The following is a 20,692-nucleotide window of genomic DNA, read 5'->3' on the forward strand; positions in this document are numbered from 1 at the left end:
CATTTAAATTGCTGTGTATTCCACACACGCAGCGATTTCACATGTGTTTTCAGGCATTTTTTGAGTGATTTATTAAAATCGCTCAGAAAATGCCTGAATGTCGCACCGTGTGTAGGGCCCATAAGCGTCTGTATACAACTCATCAGTGATACACAGGTCCTTGACTTCAACACTGACAGTAATTGTTTGTGTCAGTCAATTTTCCCTTTCTCCCATTCAAATTAAATGGTTGTGTTCTAAGAATTATGCTAGAGCTTTAATTTCAGTTTGTTGCGCCAAATGTTGTCCCTGAATGTGAAGGTTTGTGACCAAAAGTAATTCTACTAGAACTCTGACTTTCTTTTTGTTCTACCTTTAACAAGGCCGGTCAATGATCTTCGATATTCAATTAACTCAACAAAGATGCACAGTTTAGGGTGGAGGCCTAAGGTAAATTGGAAAGAGGGCATTGAAAGGACAGGTATGTTGTATTCTTGTACCAAAAGTTACAGTGCTTGAAAAAGTAGACAAGTCAGTGTCTGTGTGTTGTGCAGACAGCTTTATAGAGAACCAACAGCTGGAGAGCCACAAGCTATGTAAGAATAAAAATAAAAGGTTTGCTTTCATTTGGGAAATGATCAGTTGTAAGATAAACTGTCTTACAAGGATTATAAAGGAACACTCATAGATCCACTATGTTTGATCCATCAGTGTATAGAAGTAATAGACATTTAAAGAGTCGGGATTCTGATGTCGGAGTACTGACTGTAGGAATCCCGGCTGTTGGGCCATCATCCGACACCCAATAATTAGGGCAGGATGGTTGGTGTACTGAATGTGAATGACTGAATATTCTCTGTAAAGTTCTACAGAATACGTCTACACTATATAAATAATTGTTAATAAATACTTCTGAAGCTGCACAATCTTCATCCTTTCTACAATGTACTTTAACCCTTTGTTGCCAAACTATTTTGTGATCCCAGAGGCCACATAATTTTTACAGACTTTTCATCTGTATAATATAATCAGTCTATGTTTTACAGCCTACTTGGCTGGGACAAATGTGTTTTTTATACATATAAAATAAACAATGTGGCCAACATTGGGACAAACAAGACTTACACACATAGATTAGTAAACTTCCCCGCTTGATAGCACTTTCTTAGTAATGTCAATGTTAGTTAATTAGTAGCAGCATGCAATAAGATGGATTCCTTTGTTAAACCGGTTAGTAGAAGTTCAATGAATAAGGTTTCCCATATTATGTGCACAATGTATGATTAATACTTAAGTGATCGTCCGGATAGAACAACAGGGATCCTGCTTGCAGTCCCCAGCGACCTCTCCGACTGCTAGTTCACTTCTGGCCGTGGTCTTTTCTGAGACGTGAATCCCTGGTTCTGTCAGTTTGCAGCTCAAGTAGAGGATTGGGGACTTGAGCTGCCAACTGACAAAACCAACTGACAAAAATGCTAAATTTAAATTTGTCTGACTGGATCTTATCTAACCATTAGCAATTTGTAATTTTTTTTCTTTTGACGATTAGAGAATTTGGAGGGTATGTAATATATAGGGGTGTATTCAATGCGGCGGCGAGGGCTGTTTGTATGGCGAGGATGGCTTATTTTCAGCAAGGAAAATACATCCTCGCCATCCAACCCCCCTCACCGTATTCAAAGTTTGGAGAAATCCTCACCACCAGAGGACGGCAAGGATCCCCTTAAACAGTGAGGTTCACTGCAAATGCAGCGAGTGGAGAGCCCCGCCGCTTTAATGGGCACACTCGTCGTTTCCACCTCGCTGAAAAGAACCAGCGAGGTGGAAATGATGAGTGCCGTCAGTTGAATACTCTGACGGCGAGCGATCTGCACTGCTCACCGTCATAGCTCACCATCAGAGCATTGAATACACCCCATAATCTCTCATACCCAGATACTGTATATATGCTGTAAATGTGCAATACCAGAGGCTTTTAATTCCTGGTTTTCCTGATTATCTATGATATAATTTAGAGGAGTTTAAAGCATCTGCAGTGGTTTACTGGAAAGGATGTATATGCGTGATTTTTGTTCATTGTCTTGCTAACAGCAACAGCGGCTACCTTCTTTGTTGTTCTTTTCAATTTATGTTCTTTTCTCGTTTGATAGTTGAATGGTACAAAAATAATTTCCACAACTGGAAGAATGCGGAGCTTGCCTTGGAGCCGTTTGTTTGCCAGGCATAGCATGAAAAGAACACTGGGAGAGAGCGGCGCACTGTGAGGCCACAAAGCTGTAGAACTTTTTTCTACCTCTGAACAAAACATTGTCCGTTAAATACACTTACTGAATGTAACGAATGTGTGAAATTATAGCAGTTCACTCATGGAATCCATTTATTTGTAGGTCATGATGAAAATGTTACAGTCATGATCGGTTCATTCACATTGAAACATCTTTTTGAAAACAGCAAGTGTACTGAACTGCTCTGCCAACATTGGGGCATTTATCCTCGTCATTCTCCAGATTAATGGGATTTTTTATTATTTTAAAGTTATATATGTTAGTTTACAAATTATAATGTAACAGCAGCAACAGAAATATTGGGGTCTACAATGGAAAATAGACATTGGGGGAGATAATGTACCAACCATTCAGCTGCTGTCATATTGTATAGCACAGCTTGTAAAGTGTTAATTGGTACTTTATCTCTAAAGGTCCATACACACTGGGCGACTTTCCCATCAAAGCCGCTGTTTTCTCGTTTGAGCGGTTTGCATGAAAGCTGCCCAGTGTGTATGGCCCAGTGGTAAGCGGTGATGCGTGCTCCTGCATCATCGCTGGGAAAGCCATTCATCTGCTGGTATTACCAGCAGATGAGCGGGTTTGAGGACGGCTTTGCATAGCGCTGTGCTAATGAAAGCCGTACTCCCCCACTGACAGCGCCGTGCAGGGGGAAAGCCGCTCAGTGTGTATGCAAAATTGGCCAGCGTGTATGGACCTTAAGGGGGGTATGCAATCTGGGATCACGGCTGTCGATCCCCACCGACAGCCGTGATCCTGGCCCGTTTGCGGTCAGATCAACCGCATAACGACAGACGGGATTTAATGTTCCATCTGTCCCTTGGCGCAAAGGGGCGTTGCCGCAAAAACGGCCGTGGATTGTCGATATGCGGCCGGGATTGCGACAATCCACGGCCGTTATCGGCAGAATGGGCCCGACAGCTTCTGAAGTCAGTCCCGCTCTTCCGTGATCCCGCATTAATGCTGTTGTTAATGACAGCATTGAATAGGGAGCCACTATTTCCCACGTCGGAAATAGCGGCGACACATTGCATACCCCTTAAGACTTGATAAATATCTTTATCACCAAAAAGCTAAGAGAGTCCATTTACTATTCATTTCAATTGATGATCTATATTTTGTTTGATTTCTTAGTGTTAATGCATTAATATCATGCTGTAAATTGATGAATTTCCTGCACTAAATGAAGACCTGCTTTTGGACAGGCATATGACATCTCCAGCACTTTTGAGCATGTATAGATATATGTAATGAAGGATATTAAAGCTGCACTCTTAGTTATTGAGGGTAATGTTCCACATTTAAAACTGGCCACCAATGTGGGAACGAGTCTGTCTGCATGCTCTGTTCCCATGGCTTCATATTGATCTTTGTGGCTAGGGGGCCTCACAACATAATGACAGAGCTCTTGGACAGGTGACTGTGGGGCTTCCTTTGGATTCTGGTCAGGGATAAGGGGATTTTGATATTTTTCTTTTCACCATACCCTGCAGTGCAGCTTTAATGATTTTAATGAACAAATTTTGTTTTAAATGCTTTATTTTTAAGAATTTGCACCTTATAACCTTTTAAAACTGTGCATTCCAAATATTTTAATGACCAGCTTTATTGCTTGTGATGTCCTATTTATTGTAATGTGGGAATCTCATTCTCACTGGTGTATTTGGATACGGTCACTAGGTCTATAAGCAGATGGTCGACAAGCATTAGGTCAACATGAATTAAGGTCAACATGCAGGAAGGTCGACGTGAATGTAGGTCGACAGGGTCATTAGGTCAACACAAACATTAGGTCGACATGGGGAAGGTCGACAGTCAAAAGGTGGTATTTCATGCCCTACCATCCACTAGTGCATGGTGGGAGAATAAAAACAGTGCCCGAAGCATAAGCATGGCGAGCGCAGCAAGCCGTGTGAGAGGACGCGGTGCTACGTTTCAATGTCAAGAAAATGTGATTGACCTAATGACCCTGTCGACCTACAGTCATGTCAACCTTAATGCATGTCGACCTAATGCTTGTGGACCATAATGCTGTCTACCCAACGATCCATACCCATTTGGAGGCCTTAGTCCATGAAATTATTGATGAAATGCATTAAGGTCTTATTTACTTGTTAATGGAGATCCCAAAATATCTTCCATTTACACTTTTAAGGCTCTTGCAGGGTTTAATGCAAATCTGCCAGCAGAGCGTATCATATGTGTTTGTGTGCTGTGCATGCCCTGGAGCCAGACGCACACAACTCCTGGAGATACTAAGTTATACTGTACACATGTCAGGCCCACCTCCATTGATGGGCTGAGTAGACAGGCCTGAGCTGTGATAATGCACTCTCATGTAGGCTCAGAGAGTCAGGGGAACTGCAGGCTTTGCATAATTGTAATAGAGTAAGCCTAATTCCACATGTGTCTTTTACACCAAGGATAAAGCTAGCCATACATCAGAACAATTTTAGTCCCAAATGCACAATTTTAACGGCTCGTACTATGCATTGTGTGTTTTTTGCACATTGTGCGGTGTTTTGGTATGATTACGATCCCATGTGTGGGCCCACAGGTCATGAGATGGATCTTCTGGTCTTATGTACTGCATACATGTGTACTGATCTGAAGATGCTGGGAGTTGCAGATCTTACAATAGATCTTATGTTAAATGACACACATAAGATCTGTTATGTGTCTGGGAAGCTGGCGGGGGAGTTCAAGGGAAATCGACACAATCGATCGGAAGCTGGTTGTTCTGATGTATGGCTTAACACTGGTACACACTGGCAAGTATATGTATCAAAATAAAGGGCCTTATTTTGGTATGTTCACTCCCCTGCGCGGTTGCACGGGAGAGTGATGTTTCTCTTTTTCTGCACATGTGCATTCGCAGGGTGCGAACGGGCATGGTGAATTACTAGTTTGCCGTCCCGTTTGCACCTAGTAGTGCGGGCATGGGCGAGGGGACACACCCATGGGAACACCCAGTATTTCATGGGTGCTCCCATGAAAATGCTGGGCATTCCATGGAAATTAGGCAGTGACGCGGCTGATGAGGGCAGGCGGCTAACATCACCTCTTCCCGTACAAGGAGCACGCAAAGGTTTTGCATGCTCCTTCCAAATTATGTGATGGTCGGCAACCATCGAATTATTTGGCCCCCGCGCCCAAGGCTGCGAATGGATGTTTATGCGGGGAGCTCGCCAAGCGAGGCGGGTGGCTGCGCGAGCGGTGTTAAATCCACATGCGAAATTCAAAACGTTGCGTGTGGACCAGAATAAGGTCGTAAGCGCACAGACAGGGGTGGTCCATAAACAGAAATCTGATTAACTCAACATACAGATGATAAACATTTAGCACAATGGGGTAGATGTATTAAGCCTGGTAAAGTGATAAAGCGCAAGGATGATAATGCACCAGCCAATCAGCTACGTTTTAAATATGACAGTTAGGAGTTCATTGGCTCGTATGTTAGCACCTTCCAATTTATCACTGCTTTCTCATCGGGGACATTTAGCATTTTTATGTTGAACAGTAATTTAAGTTTTCGCACTATCTGAAGACAGAATCATTTGACCTTGTGTTCCCTTTTATATGTGAACATCTTGTAAATAAAGAGTACTTTGTAAATGTAATCTATTGTAACAATAAATAGCATACTTTTGCACAGTCTTTATTTTTGTTTAATTCATCGATAATAGACTATTGTTAGCAATTGTAACAATTGTTTTTCTGGTACTGCTAAAAATAAGACTAAAGTGTTTTATGGAACACTAGGCTGTTACTAGCAAGTAGCTGATCTGTGCACTTTTCAACAATTGTCTGGATTGTTGTCTAGCACCATGCCTGGACTTGGGATCCTAGTCACGTGAGATAAGGTGACTTTATATTGTACAGCGCACTAGAAAGAATAGTAATCATCTGAAATATCAAATTCTCCAGGATGGCTACGGGTGTGGTACTACATACTGTACAGTGGTTCCCTAATGCAGTCCTCAAGACACCCCAACAGTACAGGTTTTAGGTATAGCTGTGCTTAAGTACAACTAAACTGACTGGGGTGGTAATTAAGCATTGTGCTTAAGCATGGATATAAGTTAAACTTGGACTGTTGGGATGCCTTGTGGACCGCATTTAGGAAGCAATGTATTAGGCCTGATCCAGAGAGGTACATAAACCCAATGCAGGTCTGGGTATGTGATGTTGCTCTCACTGCCCTAAAAGCCACTGCATGATTGACATGCTGATGGCTTTTCTGAGATTGGTGAAGTAAATGGATGTGTCCTTGTCCAGCTTGATTTCACCAAGCATCTTTAGTAACCTGCAGGAATCCGATACTGCGCCTTCAGACACAGTAGTAGGTGTGTGTTTAGACAAGAAGCTCTCCTGCAGCTTTTGGATATGTTAGTACAGCCACTGAGTATAAAGACACGGCAGCGGTGCTAACTGCATCCACCTCTGAATTAGACCCTTCAAGCACAAGATGATGTTCTGCAGCTGGGAGCACCAATCGGATGTTGTAATGAAATAGGGAGGACTAGGTAGGAAAAATACACATGACATATATCCAAGCAAGCTGAGGTCAGACCTAGAAAAAGTAAGAGTACAAGCAAAGGGCAGAACAGACTCCGTACATATACTATAAATGGGGGATTAACTTGTGCATTGAGGCTTCTAAAGGTCTGGGTTGTGCTGCTGACTGAATGCCCGGCCTTACAATCGATGATCAATGAAAATAACTGCACTTATACCTGTATATTTGTGAAGTGTACTGCGCATTGTTGCAGATGTAGGATATCAATCGAGCACTGAGACTGGAGGTCACTGGCAGTGAAGAGGTGTGCAGGACTGCAGCAGAATAGAGGAGTCTGGATGGCTGTGGAGAGCACCTTCCAGATGCCGGGCTGCATTCTATGTGAATACAGCACAGGTGTCTATTGGAACCAGTCTGCAGAGCACTTAAAAGGAAGGAAAGTGCTTCTAATGGCCTGAATTCTGACAGGTGGGCTGCTTCGGACTTACCGTAGGTGTTAATCCATCTAGGGCTTTAGTGCAATAAGGGTTGTTAGTGGGAGACGCTGGTGGTCTGTTCAGGATGCACCCTGGGGCAACCGTCTTTTCTACTGGTATCTCTCATAGCTAAAAGATGCAGTCAGTGGTGATGTGTTTGGGACACACTGATATTGATCTTGTCATTCGGTACCTGTTGGTGGTTATCTCTGTGCTCAAACTGTGGTGTTAGGCAGCCTTCTGGGAGTAGTGTGATTTGGTTTTTGTCTGGTTTTTTTTTCATTGTTCATACTGTACGTAAAGCATCAATTGCATTGTGGTTTAGAGACTGTTCCCTCACACACACTAGCATAACCTATATTGGATATTCTACATTGAGTCTCCACATCCGCAATAATACACCGGACACCACATGAATATACAGGGTTGAGCACAATACTTTCCATTGCATATAAGCACCATAAGATGGAGACAAAGGCATAGGACATGTATAATTGGTGACTGGAAAATGGAATAGTGGAGAGGTGATGAGGGAATATTCACACCTGTGTAATAAAGCATTGCCACAAGCTTTAGATAAATATAATAATATTAAAGCGGATGTGCGATTTGATTAACATCTAATTATAATTAATAACTATATAGCTTAAAAGTTATTACACAGCTATTCATAACATACAAGTTATAACTAGGAACTATGGGGCAGATGTATTAAGCCATAACAAGAGATAAATGCAAGGGTGATAAGGAGAGATAAACGTCCAGCCAATCAGCTCCTTACTGACTATTTTTTTTAAACAGCCTGTAACATGGCAGTTAGCAGGTGATCGGCTGGACGTTTATCTCTCCTTATCACCCTTGCATTTATCTCTTGTTAAGGCTTAATACATCTGCCCCTATACATGTTAATATCACACAAGGACAATACAATTCATATGTAATAGAAATACAGTTATAACGTCTTGCGTGCAATCTTTTTTAACAATTCATTTTCATTAATAATCTTATCTTATATACAGTTGAATGGTTGACATTAACCAAGTGGACATCCTCAAACTGTCAACATCTGAAATGTCGATAGTTCAGGGTGCTAAAGGTCTGGGTTATTCACCAGGGTGAAAAATACAGGAACAGTGCAGCATTGTAGGTGGCTGTTGCATGACTGTCGGGACCTGGAAGAAGATGCTGGAGCTACTTCTGCCACCAGGAGATGGTAGACCAGTGGTTCCAAAGCAGGAGTGCCATGGGTTCCTCATCAAAGACCAAATAATTGTATTGTTAATGTGATAGGTGAAACCGGTGCATGTGGCTGCCAATCATCAAAGGTTTGTACAAAAGTGCACCCTGTCCGTCACCACCTAACTGAACCTAAGGATGACATCTAAGCAGATCAAAACTTACTTATTGAGAAGTTCAGCAAAAATTATTAAAGCAATAAACGTTTGGCCTACAGGTGACATGAAAAAAATGCGGATACTCTTGGGTGCAGTGATTTAGTGGAAACTTACTTTTATATGCGACTGCTGGGATGAATCCGGCAGGCATCGGCCCGCCCGCGTACCCATGGGAACATGCAGGGTTTTCATGGTCATCACCTAACTACCATATTACAGGCTAAGTTTGAAAAATGACAGGTAGGAGCTGATTGGTTGGAGGTTTAGCACTCTCCATTTTATCACTTTTCAAGGCTTAGTACATCTCACCCTAAATATTTAGGTCACCTGTAGATAGATTGGCTATGTGTAGTGAGCTGTAAACCTATTTGAACTTCTACTGCTTATATGATAGGACTTCTGGTCTCAAAGAGTTAAATTAAAAAAATAATATAAATATACTGTATGCAGTACTGTGCAAAATGTAAATGATAAAATGGAGAGTGGTTTATCACTCTCCATTTTATCATTTTTCAAGCTTAGTACATTAGCCCTTAACCTCACATCTCAAGTGTCACAATATTGCTAACATACTCATTCATAATGGCAAAAGATCCCCATGACAGGGTCATTAGGTCAACACAAGCATTAGGTCGACATGGGGAAGGCCAACAGTCAAAAGGTCGACATGGGGGGGGGTTGTCCCAAATGTTGTCACAGTCGATATGGATGCTGAAACATAGCACCACGTCCCCTCTCGTGGCTCGCTGCACTTGCCATGCTTCGGGCACGGTGCCTTGCTACACTCGGCACACTATTCCATTCTCCCACCACGCCCTAGTGCAGGCTTTCCCAACCACGGTCCTCAAGGCACACCAACAGTGAAGGTTTTGTAGATATCCAGGCTTGAGCACACCATCTGTGCTGAAGCCTGGATATCACTAAAACCTGCACTGTTGGTGTGCCTTGAGGACCGTGGATGGTAAGGCATGAAATAACGCATGTCGGCTCAAAAAAAAAAGTGAAAACCCCATGTGAACCTTATGAGTGTTGATCATTCCCAAGTCGACATAATGTGCTGTGACGACCTAATGACCATGCCGATCTTCCTGCGTGTTGACCTTCAGTCATGTCGACCTAATTCCTGTAGACCTAGTAACCGAATCATTTACAGATAGCCATCCTCTGATTCTCTCTCCCCAAATACTCACACAATCCTCTCAGTGACCCCACATATGCAAGTAGGGAGGGGGCAGATTAGTGGCCTGTTACAGATTGATCCAGGTGCTGTCAGTCCGACTCCTATGTAACTAGCACCTGATGTGAAGACTATTACTGACCAGAATGCTATATAATCGCGCGCACTGACAGAGGGTGCCACTAACTTTGTGTTTTTAAAATAATTTTCAATGCAGAAACCAATGCCTAGAGATAAAGATCAATCCAATCAACCTGTCAGTCTCCCTGTCAGCATTACACCCGACAGCTGTGTGACATGCATGTGCTGTGCTGTGCCGCTAGATGGCAGTACTGCCACTCAAACGGTGATCTGCGCATAATGCTACACGGCATACGGAGAAATGCCTGCCTGCAAAATGTCCTGTGAGCGTTACCCAGATTGGAAATGATATATTCCAGGAAGTAGTGAATATATAGATAGCATACACTGCGGACCAATAGCACCTCGCTATTTGCTGATATAATACATATCGATGTTTGCAATTGTGCACTGCGTGCGTGTTAGTATCGGAAGAACCACATGACGTCACATACCCAGGAAATAACACAGCGCCGGCGGGCGGAAGGAGCAGTAACAGTGCCACAGTGTATTTCACACAGAGCTGCCCACTAGCGCTCATTTGGTGTAAGAGGGAAAGTGCTCCCAGCAGCCGAAATAGCTCAGTTGGGAGAGCGTTAGACTGAAGATCTAAAGGTCCCTGGTTCGATCCCGGGTTTCGGCAGTCTTTTTTTATTTTATTTTTTAGTTGCTTCCATCCATTTTCACGTGATTATAGCTTTTATTATATTATCAAGTATTTAGGGTTTCCATTTACATTTAGTTAAGAAGATGCATACATTTTCCACATATGTAAAATTTGCATTTAGAATTATACGAGGTTAGATTTCAGATTTTTATTGGTTTTTGGATCATATTTATTAAACATGAAAATTCTAGGTTCTACACTGGCCAAATATTGTAACCACATTATGAAGCTTTAGCTGTATCTAACAAAATTACATTACTACATTTTTCAATCTCATGTTGGAGAGCATCTTTGATGTCATGTTATTAATTCCTCACAGAATAATTACACCGCAAACTGCCGATACTACCAGGACTGTTATGGAGGGGTATGGGTAAAAACCGGACCAGGACAAAACCCCTCTGCATTTTGGAGCTTGTAGCCTCCGGTCCGGGGGGTTTCCTGTCCGGGGCTGTCCTGTCCGGGGGGGGGGGGGGGGGGGGGCTGCCTGCCACACCTGTCACCAGGTAGAGGAGGAGGGGGAGAATAAAGCCTCCCTGTATGGTCCGGGCATGTAGCAAAAACCGGACGGTCCGGACCACCCGGGGAGGCTGTAATCTCCCCTCCCCCATGTCCCTGGTGATAGCTATCACCCCCGGACCGGACCCTACAAGCTCCGGACTGCAAATTTTGATGTCCTGTCCGGCGGTCCGGAGTGTAGTCCGGGTCCGGTTTTTACATAGTCCCGTTATGGAGGCATATCTATTAGCTCACATCGGGACTATGTAAAAACCAGACCCGGACTAAACTCCGGACCACCGAACATGACATCAAAATCTGCAGTCCGGAGCTTGTAGGGGTCGGTTCGGGTGGTATCTTGTCGGGGGGGGGGGTCCCTGTTATAGCTATCACCAGGGACATGGTGGAGGGGAGATTACAGCCTCCCCGTGTGCTCCGGACGTCCGGTTTTTGCTACATGCCCGGACCATACAGGGAGGCTTTATTCTACCCCTCCTCCTCTACCTGGTGACAGGTGTCACAGGCAGCCCCCCGGACAGGACACCCCCGAACAGGACACCCCCCCGGACCGGAGACATATTACATCAATGTATGCTATAGTTATTACAACAGGGTCACCTACCCTGCCGGAAAGGCCGGGAGGCTTCTAAAAAGGGGGTTCCCCGCCCGGCACATGGAATGGGAGGCAATTCCCCCGTATTGCCGACAGTCTCCCTGGATCAGTATTACACCTGTAAACATATAAATAAAGGTGCATACACACGGGGGGGGGGGGGAGATATATTGCTCAGCCATATATTGCTTGCAATATATGGCTGAGAAATATATTACTCAGTGTCTCCTTTTCATCAGCGACCAGAGATGGTCGCTGATGAAAAGGAACCTCTGCTGGGGGAGCCGCAGAGGTAATTAGCTGGTCGCAGGAGCAAGCTCCTGCGACCAGCGATTACAATGGGGCAGAAAACGGGAGTGCGCACCCGGCGATTTATCGCTGGGGCACACTTCCATCACTGGCAATATGGTCGCCTGCGACCATATTCCCAGCGATTATAGCCCATATCGCCCCCCCGTGTGTACACAGCATTAGGCAGCATGTTGTGCTATCAATTCAGTTAACATGCTGTAAGTACTGTAGCACGTTAACATTGTAAAAATGTCATCTGTATTCGGGTATGGATCATTCAATAGACATGAACTATGTCGACAAGCATTAGGTCGACACCACTAGGTCGACATGACTGAAGGTCGACATGGGTTAGGTCGACAGTGTCATTAGGTTGACACAAGCATTATGTCGACATGGGGAAGGTCGACAGTCAAAAGGTGGAGTGGGGTTTTTCACCCCCCCCCCGAATATCGACATAGTCGACATGGACACAGAAACGTAGTGCCGCGTCCCCTCACATGGCTAGCTGCGCTTGCCATGCTTCAGGGCATTTATTCTCCCACCATGCCCTAGTGGATAGTATGGCATGAAATACCACCAGTCGGCACATGTCGGCTCAAAAAAAAAGAAGTGAAAAACCCCATGGCGATCTTTTGACTGTCGACCTTTCCAATGTCGACCTAATGCATGTCAACCTAATGACCCTGTCAACCTAACCCATGTCAACCTTCCTGCATGTCGACCTTCAGTCATGTCGACCTAGTGGTGATGACCTGATGCTTGTAGACCTAGAGACTCCATCCTCTGTATTTTGGAAACAACAAACATTTTGCAGACCACACAACTCATTTAGAATTACCACAGGTATGTGTGCAGGGTAGGCGACCCTGTTGTAATAGCTGTAGCATACATTGATGTAATATGCCATGTGAGCTAAAAAAGATGCGACCACAGAACACCGATCACAATGCTGACTGAAACGCACACACCTGACTGTCGCTGACTTATGGTGTCTCACACACACACTGCCCAGGGGGCAGTCACTGGCAGTGGGTCTCACACACACATTGGGGGTCCCGCACACACTAATTTGGGTCTCACACACAACACACTGTTCTCGAATGACAGAGGGGCTGGGGGCATGCCAGCAGCTCATATACTGACATGTTAAATGGTTCCCCAAAAAAATAACCCTAGTGTGTAATATTGTGTATTTACAGACTAGAGCACAAGTGTTTTTTATCTGCCTCAAATCTATGTTTCTGTATTTAAGTGACAACCAGGGAATAGCTGTTAATGGGGCACATCATCGTTTGCCACGATAGCTGATTGTTTTGTTGATGGCAGGATCTGATGCTTTTCCACCATCGAGCAGCAGTTGCAAGTCCCAAGTAGTTGCCAGGATTTGTTCTAAAGAGGGTATAATACTTTTTATTTCTTTTACAAGCACCTGGCTTACAGGATCATACCAACTTGTTCTCTGCAGTTTAATTCAATTAGCTGCAGGCTTTGCCGTAAGGCAAAGATCTTTTCAAATAAACAGCCTTGTCCCTGAGCGTTAAACCATGGATTTCTGTGCATTAACCCATCCATTCCCTCACTTTTTGTTACAGAATTTCCCTTGCAGCTTCAGACGATTTCACTAATATCCACTGTTAAGTTTGGTATGTTTTTTTTTGTGCTGTAAAGACAAATGTAAAGCACTTTGGCCTTTAGTCAGATCTGATCGCAGTACAAATTTGTTGGAAAATGGGCAAAACCATGTGAACTGTAGGTGGGGCAGCTGTAACATGTACAGAGAGAGTTAGATTTGTGTGAGTTATTTTGTTTCTGTGCAGGGTAAATACTGGCTGCATTATTTTTACACTGCAATTTAGATTTCAGTTTCAACACACCCCACCCAAATGTAACTCTCTCTGCACATGTTACATCTGCCCCACCTGCAGTGCACATAGTTTTGACCATTTTCCAAACAAATTTGTACTGCGATCAGATCTGAATAAGGGCCTTTGAGTCCTATTGGGAGAAAAGTGCTATATAAATATTATTATTATTATAAGAAGCAATGAAAAGACCACCTCTGGATCTTATCTCTACTAACTGAATTGGCCAGCAAGGGTAATTAGCCCCGTAAAAAACATAAGGAGGATGAATCAGGCTTGTCCTCCACAGAAAAGGGGTTAGACCCATTGCATACCTCCCAACATGACACTCTCAAGGAGGGACACAATGCTCTGTTTCTGGACCTTCCTCTTAATTTATGGATGTGCTGAAACACCTTTCTTATCAATTACCCTGTTTAAAACAGGTAATGGCAATCATAAATTAAGACGGAAGTCCAGAAACAGATCATTCTGTCCCTCCTGGAGGGGGTCATGTTGGGAGGTATGCCCATTGACGTTAATAAAGATGACCCGTAATATGTCATTTTAAATACATAAGGTAACTCCCATTTTAATATTACTACTACTGAGGTGTATATTATAGCTAGGTTAAATAATAAATAGTAAAGCCACTATATTACAGCTAATGGGTTACATTTAACAACATGAGAGAATCAGAAAGTGAGAGATTTGGTAAGAAATCTCTACTTTTTTGAAAGCGGCAATCATTTACACTGCAAAATCAAACTGGTTTTCCAGTGTTAATGATTGGCGCTTTAAAAAACTGGAGATTTCTTACCAAATCTCTCACTTTCTGATTCTCTCATTGTATTACACTGTAAAACCTTCCACCGGCCCTGAGCAGCAGGTTGTCATGTTAGAAGGTTTATGTGTCTCTAACTAAAGCAACATACAATAAGGGAGATTGTGGTGGTGTGAATAAAAATGGGGGAAGCTAAACCGTAACACTGATGTAATACTAATTATGGAACTATCTAATTTAACAAAAAATGTTGCCCAAAAACATTTTTGGTTCGTATCTGGAGAGTTACATTTTGGAATTTATATCCCTTAAAAATTGGTCCTACACAAAATATAATAGTACCAGTAACATAATTGTGATGCAGCTATGTAAACTGTACCAGTCCATCAGCAGTTTAAGCTATGAATACAGATGAGTGAAGATTCAAGATGAGAAAAAGACATGGGAACATTAGTTTTAATTTAATCTCTCCAATTTTGTCATACATATATTCTTTAACATAAGCAAAAAACCTCAGCAGCAGGGGGTGCCTCAGAATGTGGTATCCCAGAATCATTGTGCTGCATGCCTTGTTGCGTGCTCACTCCACTGCATAAACCATGTGCAATAGTAACAGCATTTGTAGGACACAACGACATAGAAGACTCAGCCTTTGTGGTGCACCTCCCTTATGTTTGGTAAATAAACCTAATGTCTGGATAAACACTAGGATTAGCAGATGTGTGACAGGTGACACAACAGGAAATAAGTATTTATCGTTCAGGTGCACAACATTGTCTAGTGAGTGTTCAGTCATTAGACTGACTCATCCTCGTCAGCTTTAAAGTACTTTTGGAGGACGAATGAAGTTATTCATGAATATGGCATACTAATAATTTCAGAAAAACTAAATATAAATCAGGTGATGTCATTTTGTTTACGCGCTTTGGTTTTTACGATCTCAAGCTGTAAGAAAAGAGGCAAGTTTTAAACAGCACTGACATTGTGGGGTTATGCTCAAATCTATTCTAGAGAAAGAATTTTTAATCCAAGAATAGCAGGAGCAAGGGGGGTATGAAACATTGAAAGTGGGTGAAGCTGGGGTACAAGACACACCACTAATTGGGTTTACGCACTGTAATCTTACTTAACTTCAGTTACTTCAGTTAACAGCTGGAACTCTGCTGGGAGTTACAGTATGTGTGTGCGGGTGTAGATATTGCAGAGTTATATGGACACACACCAGAGGCCCAGTTACTTGGCTAGTGGTGTTGGTTTACTGATAGCAGGTACAGCCGCTCTCACTGTTAAATGTACACTGGGGAGCAGAGTAGCTGAACCAGGATTTGGGGACAGATTTATATCAGCAGGTCTCTCTGAATCTATGTAAGAGACTTCTATCGCCCAGCACATCACACTGCACAGCAGGAATAGAGATCGGGTGTGGTATAATTACCCGACAGTCGGGATTCCGACAGTCATTACTCAGACGTCGGAATCCCGACTGCACAGCGTGGGGAGCGCAATGAAGCCCCTTGCGGGCTCGCTGCGCTCGCCACGCTGCAGGCCCGGTGGCGAGCTGAGCTCGCCACCTATTTTATTCTCCCTGTCTATGGTGGTCATGGACCCCCACGAGGGAGCAGTCGGGATTCCTGTACAGTAGTGCACTCTTTCAACTCAAGTCCTCATGCAATTTGCAATGACTAATGTGGAAGGAAAAGGGATTCTATAAGTGGAGTTGATAAAGGGATAGGTAGGAAAAATCACATGTTTATAAATTTGTCGCAATGGCTCCACTTAAGTCAAAAGTGGAAGTATGCATAATAGCATTGTGGCTTCTGGTACATTACAATACTGGAAATCAATCAGGGATTTAAAAGAACTTAATACAGGTTGAGTATCCCTTATCCAAATATCCGTTATCCAAATTATTCCGAAACTCATACATTCCAGAAAGTGAATTTTTTTTTTCCGCTAAAAGCACTACTGGGGACATCTGTAACAGCACTGCAGAGGACATCAGAGGTGTAACTAGATATTCGTAGGCCCCATAGCAAAAGTTTATAAGGGCCCCCTATTAAGCAACTGGTGATAAATGTATGTAAGACATATTAGTTAGACAGCAAAGATGGGCCCCCTTCAGTTCTGGGCCCCATAGCCGCTGCACCCCTTGCACCTATGATAGTTACGCCCTTGGGACATGATATGTAACTGGCACAAAAAATTCAGTATCTGAGATAGTACACAAACTTTGTTTCATGTTTTGATACCTTGTTTTATGCACAAATAAAATATATTTGTGTGTATCTCATGTTTTGATGTGTTTGTACAGCATAAATGCAAGATACCTCAAGATACATCATTGAAATATAAAAATATTCTCAAATATGGAATAATCCGTTATCCAAAATTCGGTACTTGTGTAGTTTCACGGCGCCAGCTACTTCCGGGTTCTACGCTCGCCACAAACTATGTTAAAAAAAGTAATTTAACTCCATGCCAACATGGATAGTTCATACCCCCACTATCCATGTTGGCATGGAGTTGATTTTAAATAGCGTGGCGAGCTGGCGCCGTGAAACTACACAAGTACCCAAGATTCTTCTGGTCCCGAGCATTTTGGATAAGGGATACTCAACCTGTAACTTGTTTGCGTATTGCTTAATATGACTCAGTAGTTTAAGTCTGATAGCATTTAGGTATTCCTATAGCCAGATTAAGGGGGACGCAGTGGATACTGTACTCCAGGCGTCCCTTTGCTCTCCTGATTCATGTCCCAATGTTTAAATATTACAGAGGCTGCTGCATGCATGTGACAATAAAGATGACATTGTAGATTTCATTTTTCTATGTGTTTTTAAGGTTGTTTCAGTTGTCTTTGTTCGATAACAAGAAAATGTTACAAAATAATTGTCTTTCAATTAGGTGGAGCTACGAACAATTTCAGTCTAATATACATACATCCCAACATGACCTATTTCAGGAGGGACAAAATCCACTACCTGGACTCCCATCTTGATATATGGTTACAATAACCTGTGTTGAAATTCCTTTCAACACAGGTTACGTCAATTATATATTAACAAGGAAGTTCAGATGAAGAGCATTTTCTCCCTCCTGGAATGGGTCATGTGTGTATAAAATGAAAATGGACAAAAACATTCAGTGAAATCATTTAAATCAAACAGACACAACTACATTACTGAGCGGCAGGTTTTGTCCGTTTCCAGATTTTCGGAGCAAATTACTGAATTACAAATTACATTTGCTCCCATTCAGTACCAGATTTTTTATTTTACCCAACTAGTTGGATGGTTGGATGAAAGTTGGTCTGATGTGTGGTCAGCATAAGGCTAAGGACATTCTGAGCATCCATCGAGTTAACATTATTGATTACAATTGTTACAATAGTCAGAAGTATTTAATAGATATATTTTTTCAAAAATGCTATTCTTTTGCATTTCAAACATTTTTGTAGACATTTCTACTTGGATTAAAAGATATTTCCATATAACCACTTAAATGTGTTACATTACTGATGGCCTGGGGACAGGTGGAAACTGATCTTGTATTCCTCCCGTTGTATTTATAGTTGATGGTATCGGAAACCCCACAGTCAGAATACTGGCAGTGGCATCCCGACATTCAGAATCCTCACATAGGCCCTTATTAGGGTTACCACCTAGTCCCTTTAATTCCGGACACATATTAATTACACAGGTTCTGTGGCTGGCTGACTTCAAGACTCCACTTCACCTGATTTTAAACTGCCACAGAACCTGTGTAATTAACATGTGTCCGGAATTAAAGGTCCTAGGTGGTAACCCTAGCCCTTATTCAGATCTGAGCTCAGTACAAATTTGTTTGGAAAATGGTCAAAATCATGTGCACTGCAGGTGGAGCAGATGTAACATGTATAGAGAGAGTTAAATTTGGGTGTGGTGTGCTGAAACTGAAATCTAAATTACAGTGTAAAAATAATGTAGCCAGTATTACTCTGCACAGAAACAAAATAACATGTTACATCTGCCCCACCTGCAGTGTACATGGTTTTGCCTATTTTCCAAACAAATTTGTACTGCGCTTAGATCTGAATAAGGCCCATAGTGAATATTTTAATTGTACACCTAAGCCTCCCTCCCGTGCAGCCTAACCTAATTGTCCACCATCGCAGCTGACCCCTAACTCTCCCCCTAGTACCTAACATTGGGGCAGATGTATTAAGCCTTAACAAGAGATAAATTCAAGTGTGATAAGGAGAGATAAACGTCAGCCAATCAGCTCCTTACTGACTTTTTTCAAACACTGCCTGTAACATGGCAGTTAGCAGGTGATTGGCTGGACATTTATCTCTCCTTATCACCCTTGCATTTAACTGTTGTTAAGGCTTAATACATCATCCCCCCTATCCCTAATCCCAGTACTTACCGATTGTCAACCACATCTCGTTTATATCACATCAGCATGGCTTGTATTCTCTGCCTGTTGCAGCTGTCAGTCCCATCTATGCAGCTTGTGTCCTTTCAGGTTTGCTCCATGGCACTAGTTCCTTCCTGAGTTGGATGCCCAAGCAATCACTCCACTCTCTGCCTCTCCCGAGTCTCCACAATATACCCTATCTGTAATTTTAGAGTCATTCTTATTGAATCTTCTCCTCCTGTCCCTGGCCAAGACCCCGTTCTCGCACATCAAGTTCCCACACCTGCTTATGTGTGGATCAGTGGCCTCTGCATTATATGGTGGTCACAACAATGGTCTCTGCATTATATGGTGGTCACAGCAATGCTCTCTGCATTATCTGGTGGTCACAACAATGCTCTCTGAATTATATGGTAAACACTGAGATGCTCCACATTATGTGGTGGTCACTGCAATGCTTTATGTGTTATATAGCGTTCACTTTGTTGCTCTGTGTATTATATGGTGGTCACTGTCTTGCTCCCTATTATATAGTGGTCTTTGTGTTACTCTATTTTATATGGTGATCAATGACACTCTAAATATATATGGTGGTCATTGCATCGCTCTCTGTAATATATATGGCACTTAAAGTTAAATTATCTGTATTATATGGTGGTCACTGTGATGTTCTCTGTTTACATGGCAGTCGCTGCATTGCTCTCTGTATTATATGGTGTTCACTGTGATGTCCTCTGTTTACATGGCAGTCGCTGCATTGCTCTCTGTATTATATGGTGGTCACTGTGATGTCCTCTGTTTACATGGCAGTCGCTGTATTGCTCTCTGTATTCTATGGTGGTCACTGTGATGTTCTCTGTTTACATGGCAGTCGCTGCATTGCTCTCTGTATTATATGGTGGTCACTGTGATGTCCTCTGTTTACATGGCAGTCGCTGCATTGCTCTCTGTATTATATGTTGTTCACTGTGATGTCCTCTGTATACATGGCAGTCGCTGCATTGCTCTCTGTATTATATGGTGGTCACTGTGATGTTCTCTGTTTACATGGCAGTCGCTGCATTGCTCTCTGTATTATATGATGGTCACTACGATGTTCTCTGTTTACATGGCAGTCGCTGCATTGCTCTCTGTATTCTATGGTGGTCACTGTGATGTTCTCTGTTTACATGGCAGTCGCTGCATTGCTCTCTGTATTATATGGTGGTCACTGTGATGTCCTCTGTTTACATGGCAGTCGCTGCATTGCTCTCTGTATTATATGTTGTTCACTGTGATGTCCTCTGTATACATGGCAGTCGCTGCATTGCTCTCTGTATTATATGGTGGTCACTGTGATGTTCTCTGTTTACATGGCAGTCGCTGCATTGCTCTCTGTATTTTATGGTGGTCACTGTGATGTTCTCTGTTTACATGGCAGTCGCTGCATTGCTCTCTGTATTATATGGTGGTCACTGTGATGTTCTCTGTTTACATGGCAGTCTCTGCATTGCTCTCTGTATTATATGGTGGTCACTGTGATGTTCTCTGTTTACATGGCAGTCTCTGCATTGCTCTCTGTATTATATGGTGGTCACTGTGATGTTCTCTGTTTACATGGTAGTCGATGCATTGCTCTCTGTATTATATGGTGGTCACTGTGATGTT

General features: G+C 42.7%; 1 protein-coding gene and 1 non-coding gene across 3 annotated transcripts in view; both read left to right on the forward strand.

Annotated features, from left to right (window-relative positions):
* TGDS (TDP-glucose 4,6-dehydratase) overlaps nt 1-5,921 on the forward strand; it is a 48,150-nt gene extending 42,229 nt beyond the window's left edge. The window contains exons 11-12 of one of the 2 annotated variants that reach the window (XM_083168794.1): nt 363-429; nt 2,130-5,921. In XM_083168794.1, coding sequence (XP_083024920.1) covers nt 363-429; nt 2,130-2,243 — 181 coding nt within the window. In that variant the 3' untranslated portion in view covers nt 2,244-5,921. Of the gene's footprint in view, nt 1-362; nt 461-2,129 lie in introns of both variants that reach the window. The other variant, XM_083168795.1, reaches the window with a different exon arrangement.
* Nucleotides 5,922-10,520: 4,599 nt separating this feature from the next.
* On the forward strand, nt 10,521-10,593 carry TRNAF-GAA (transfer RNA phenylalanine (anticodon GAA)). Its single transcript has one exon. It is a non-coding gene; the product is annotated as a tRNA-Phe (tRNA).
* Nucleotides 10,594-20,692: the final 10,099 nt, after the last annotated feature.

Source organism: Crinia signifera, chromosome 2 (genome assembly GCF_055691185.1).
Source record: "Crinia signifera chromosome 2, ASM5569118v1, whole genome shotgun sequence".
In the NCBI taxonomy this organism is placed as follows: domain Eukaryota; kingdom Metazoa; phylum Chordata; class Amphibia; order Anura; family Myobatrachidae; genus Crinia; species Crinia signifera.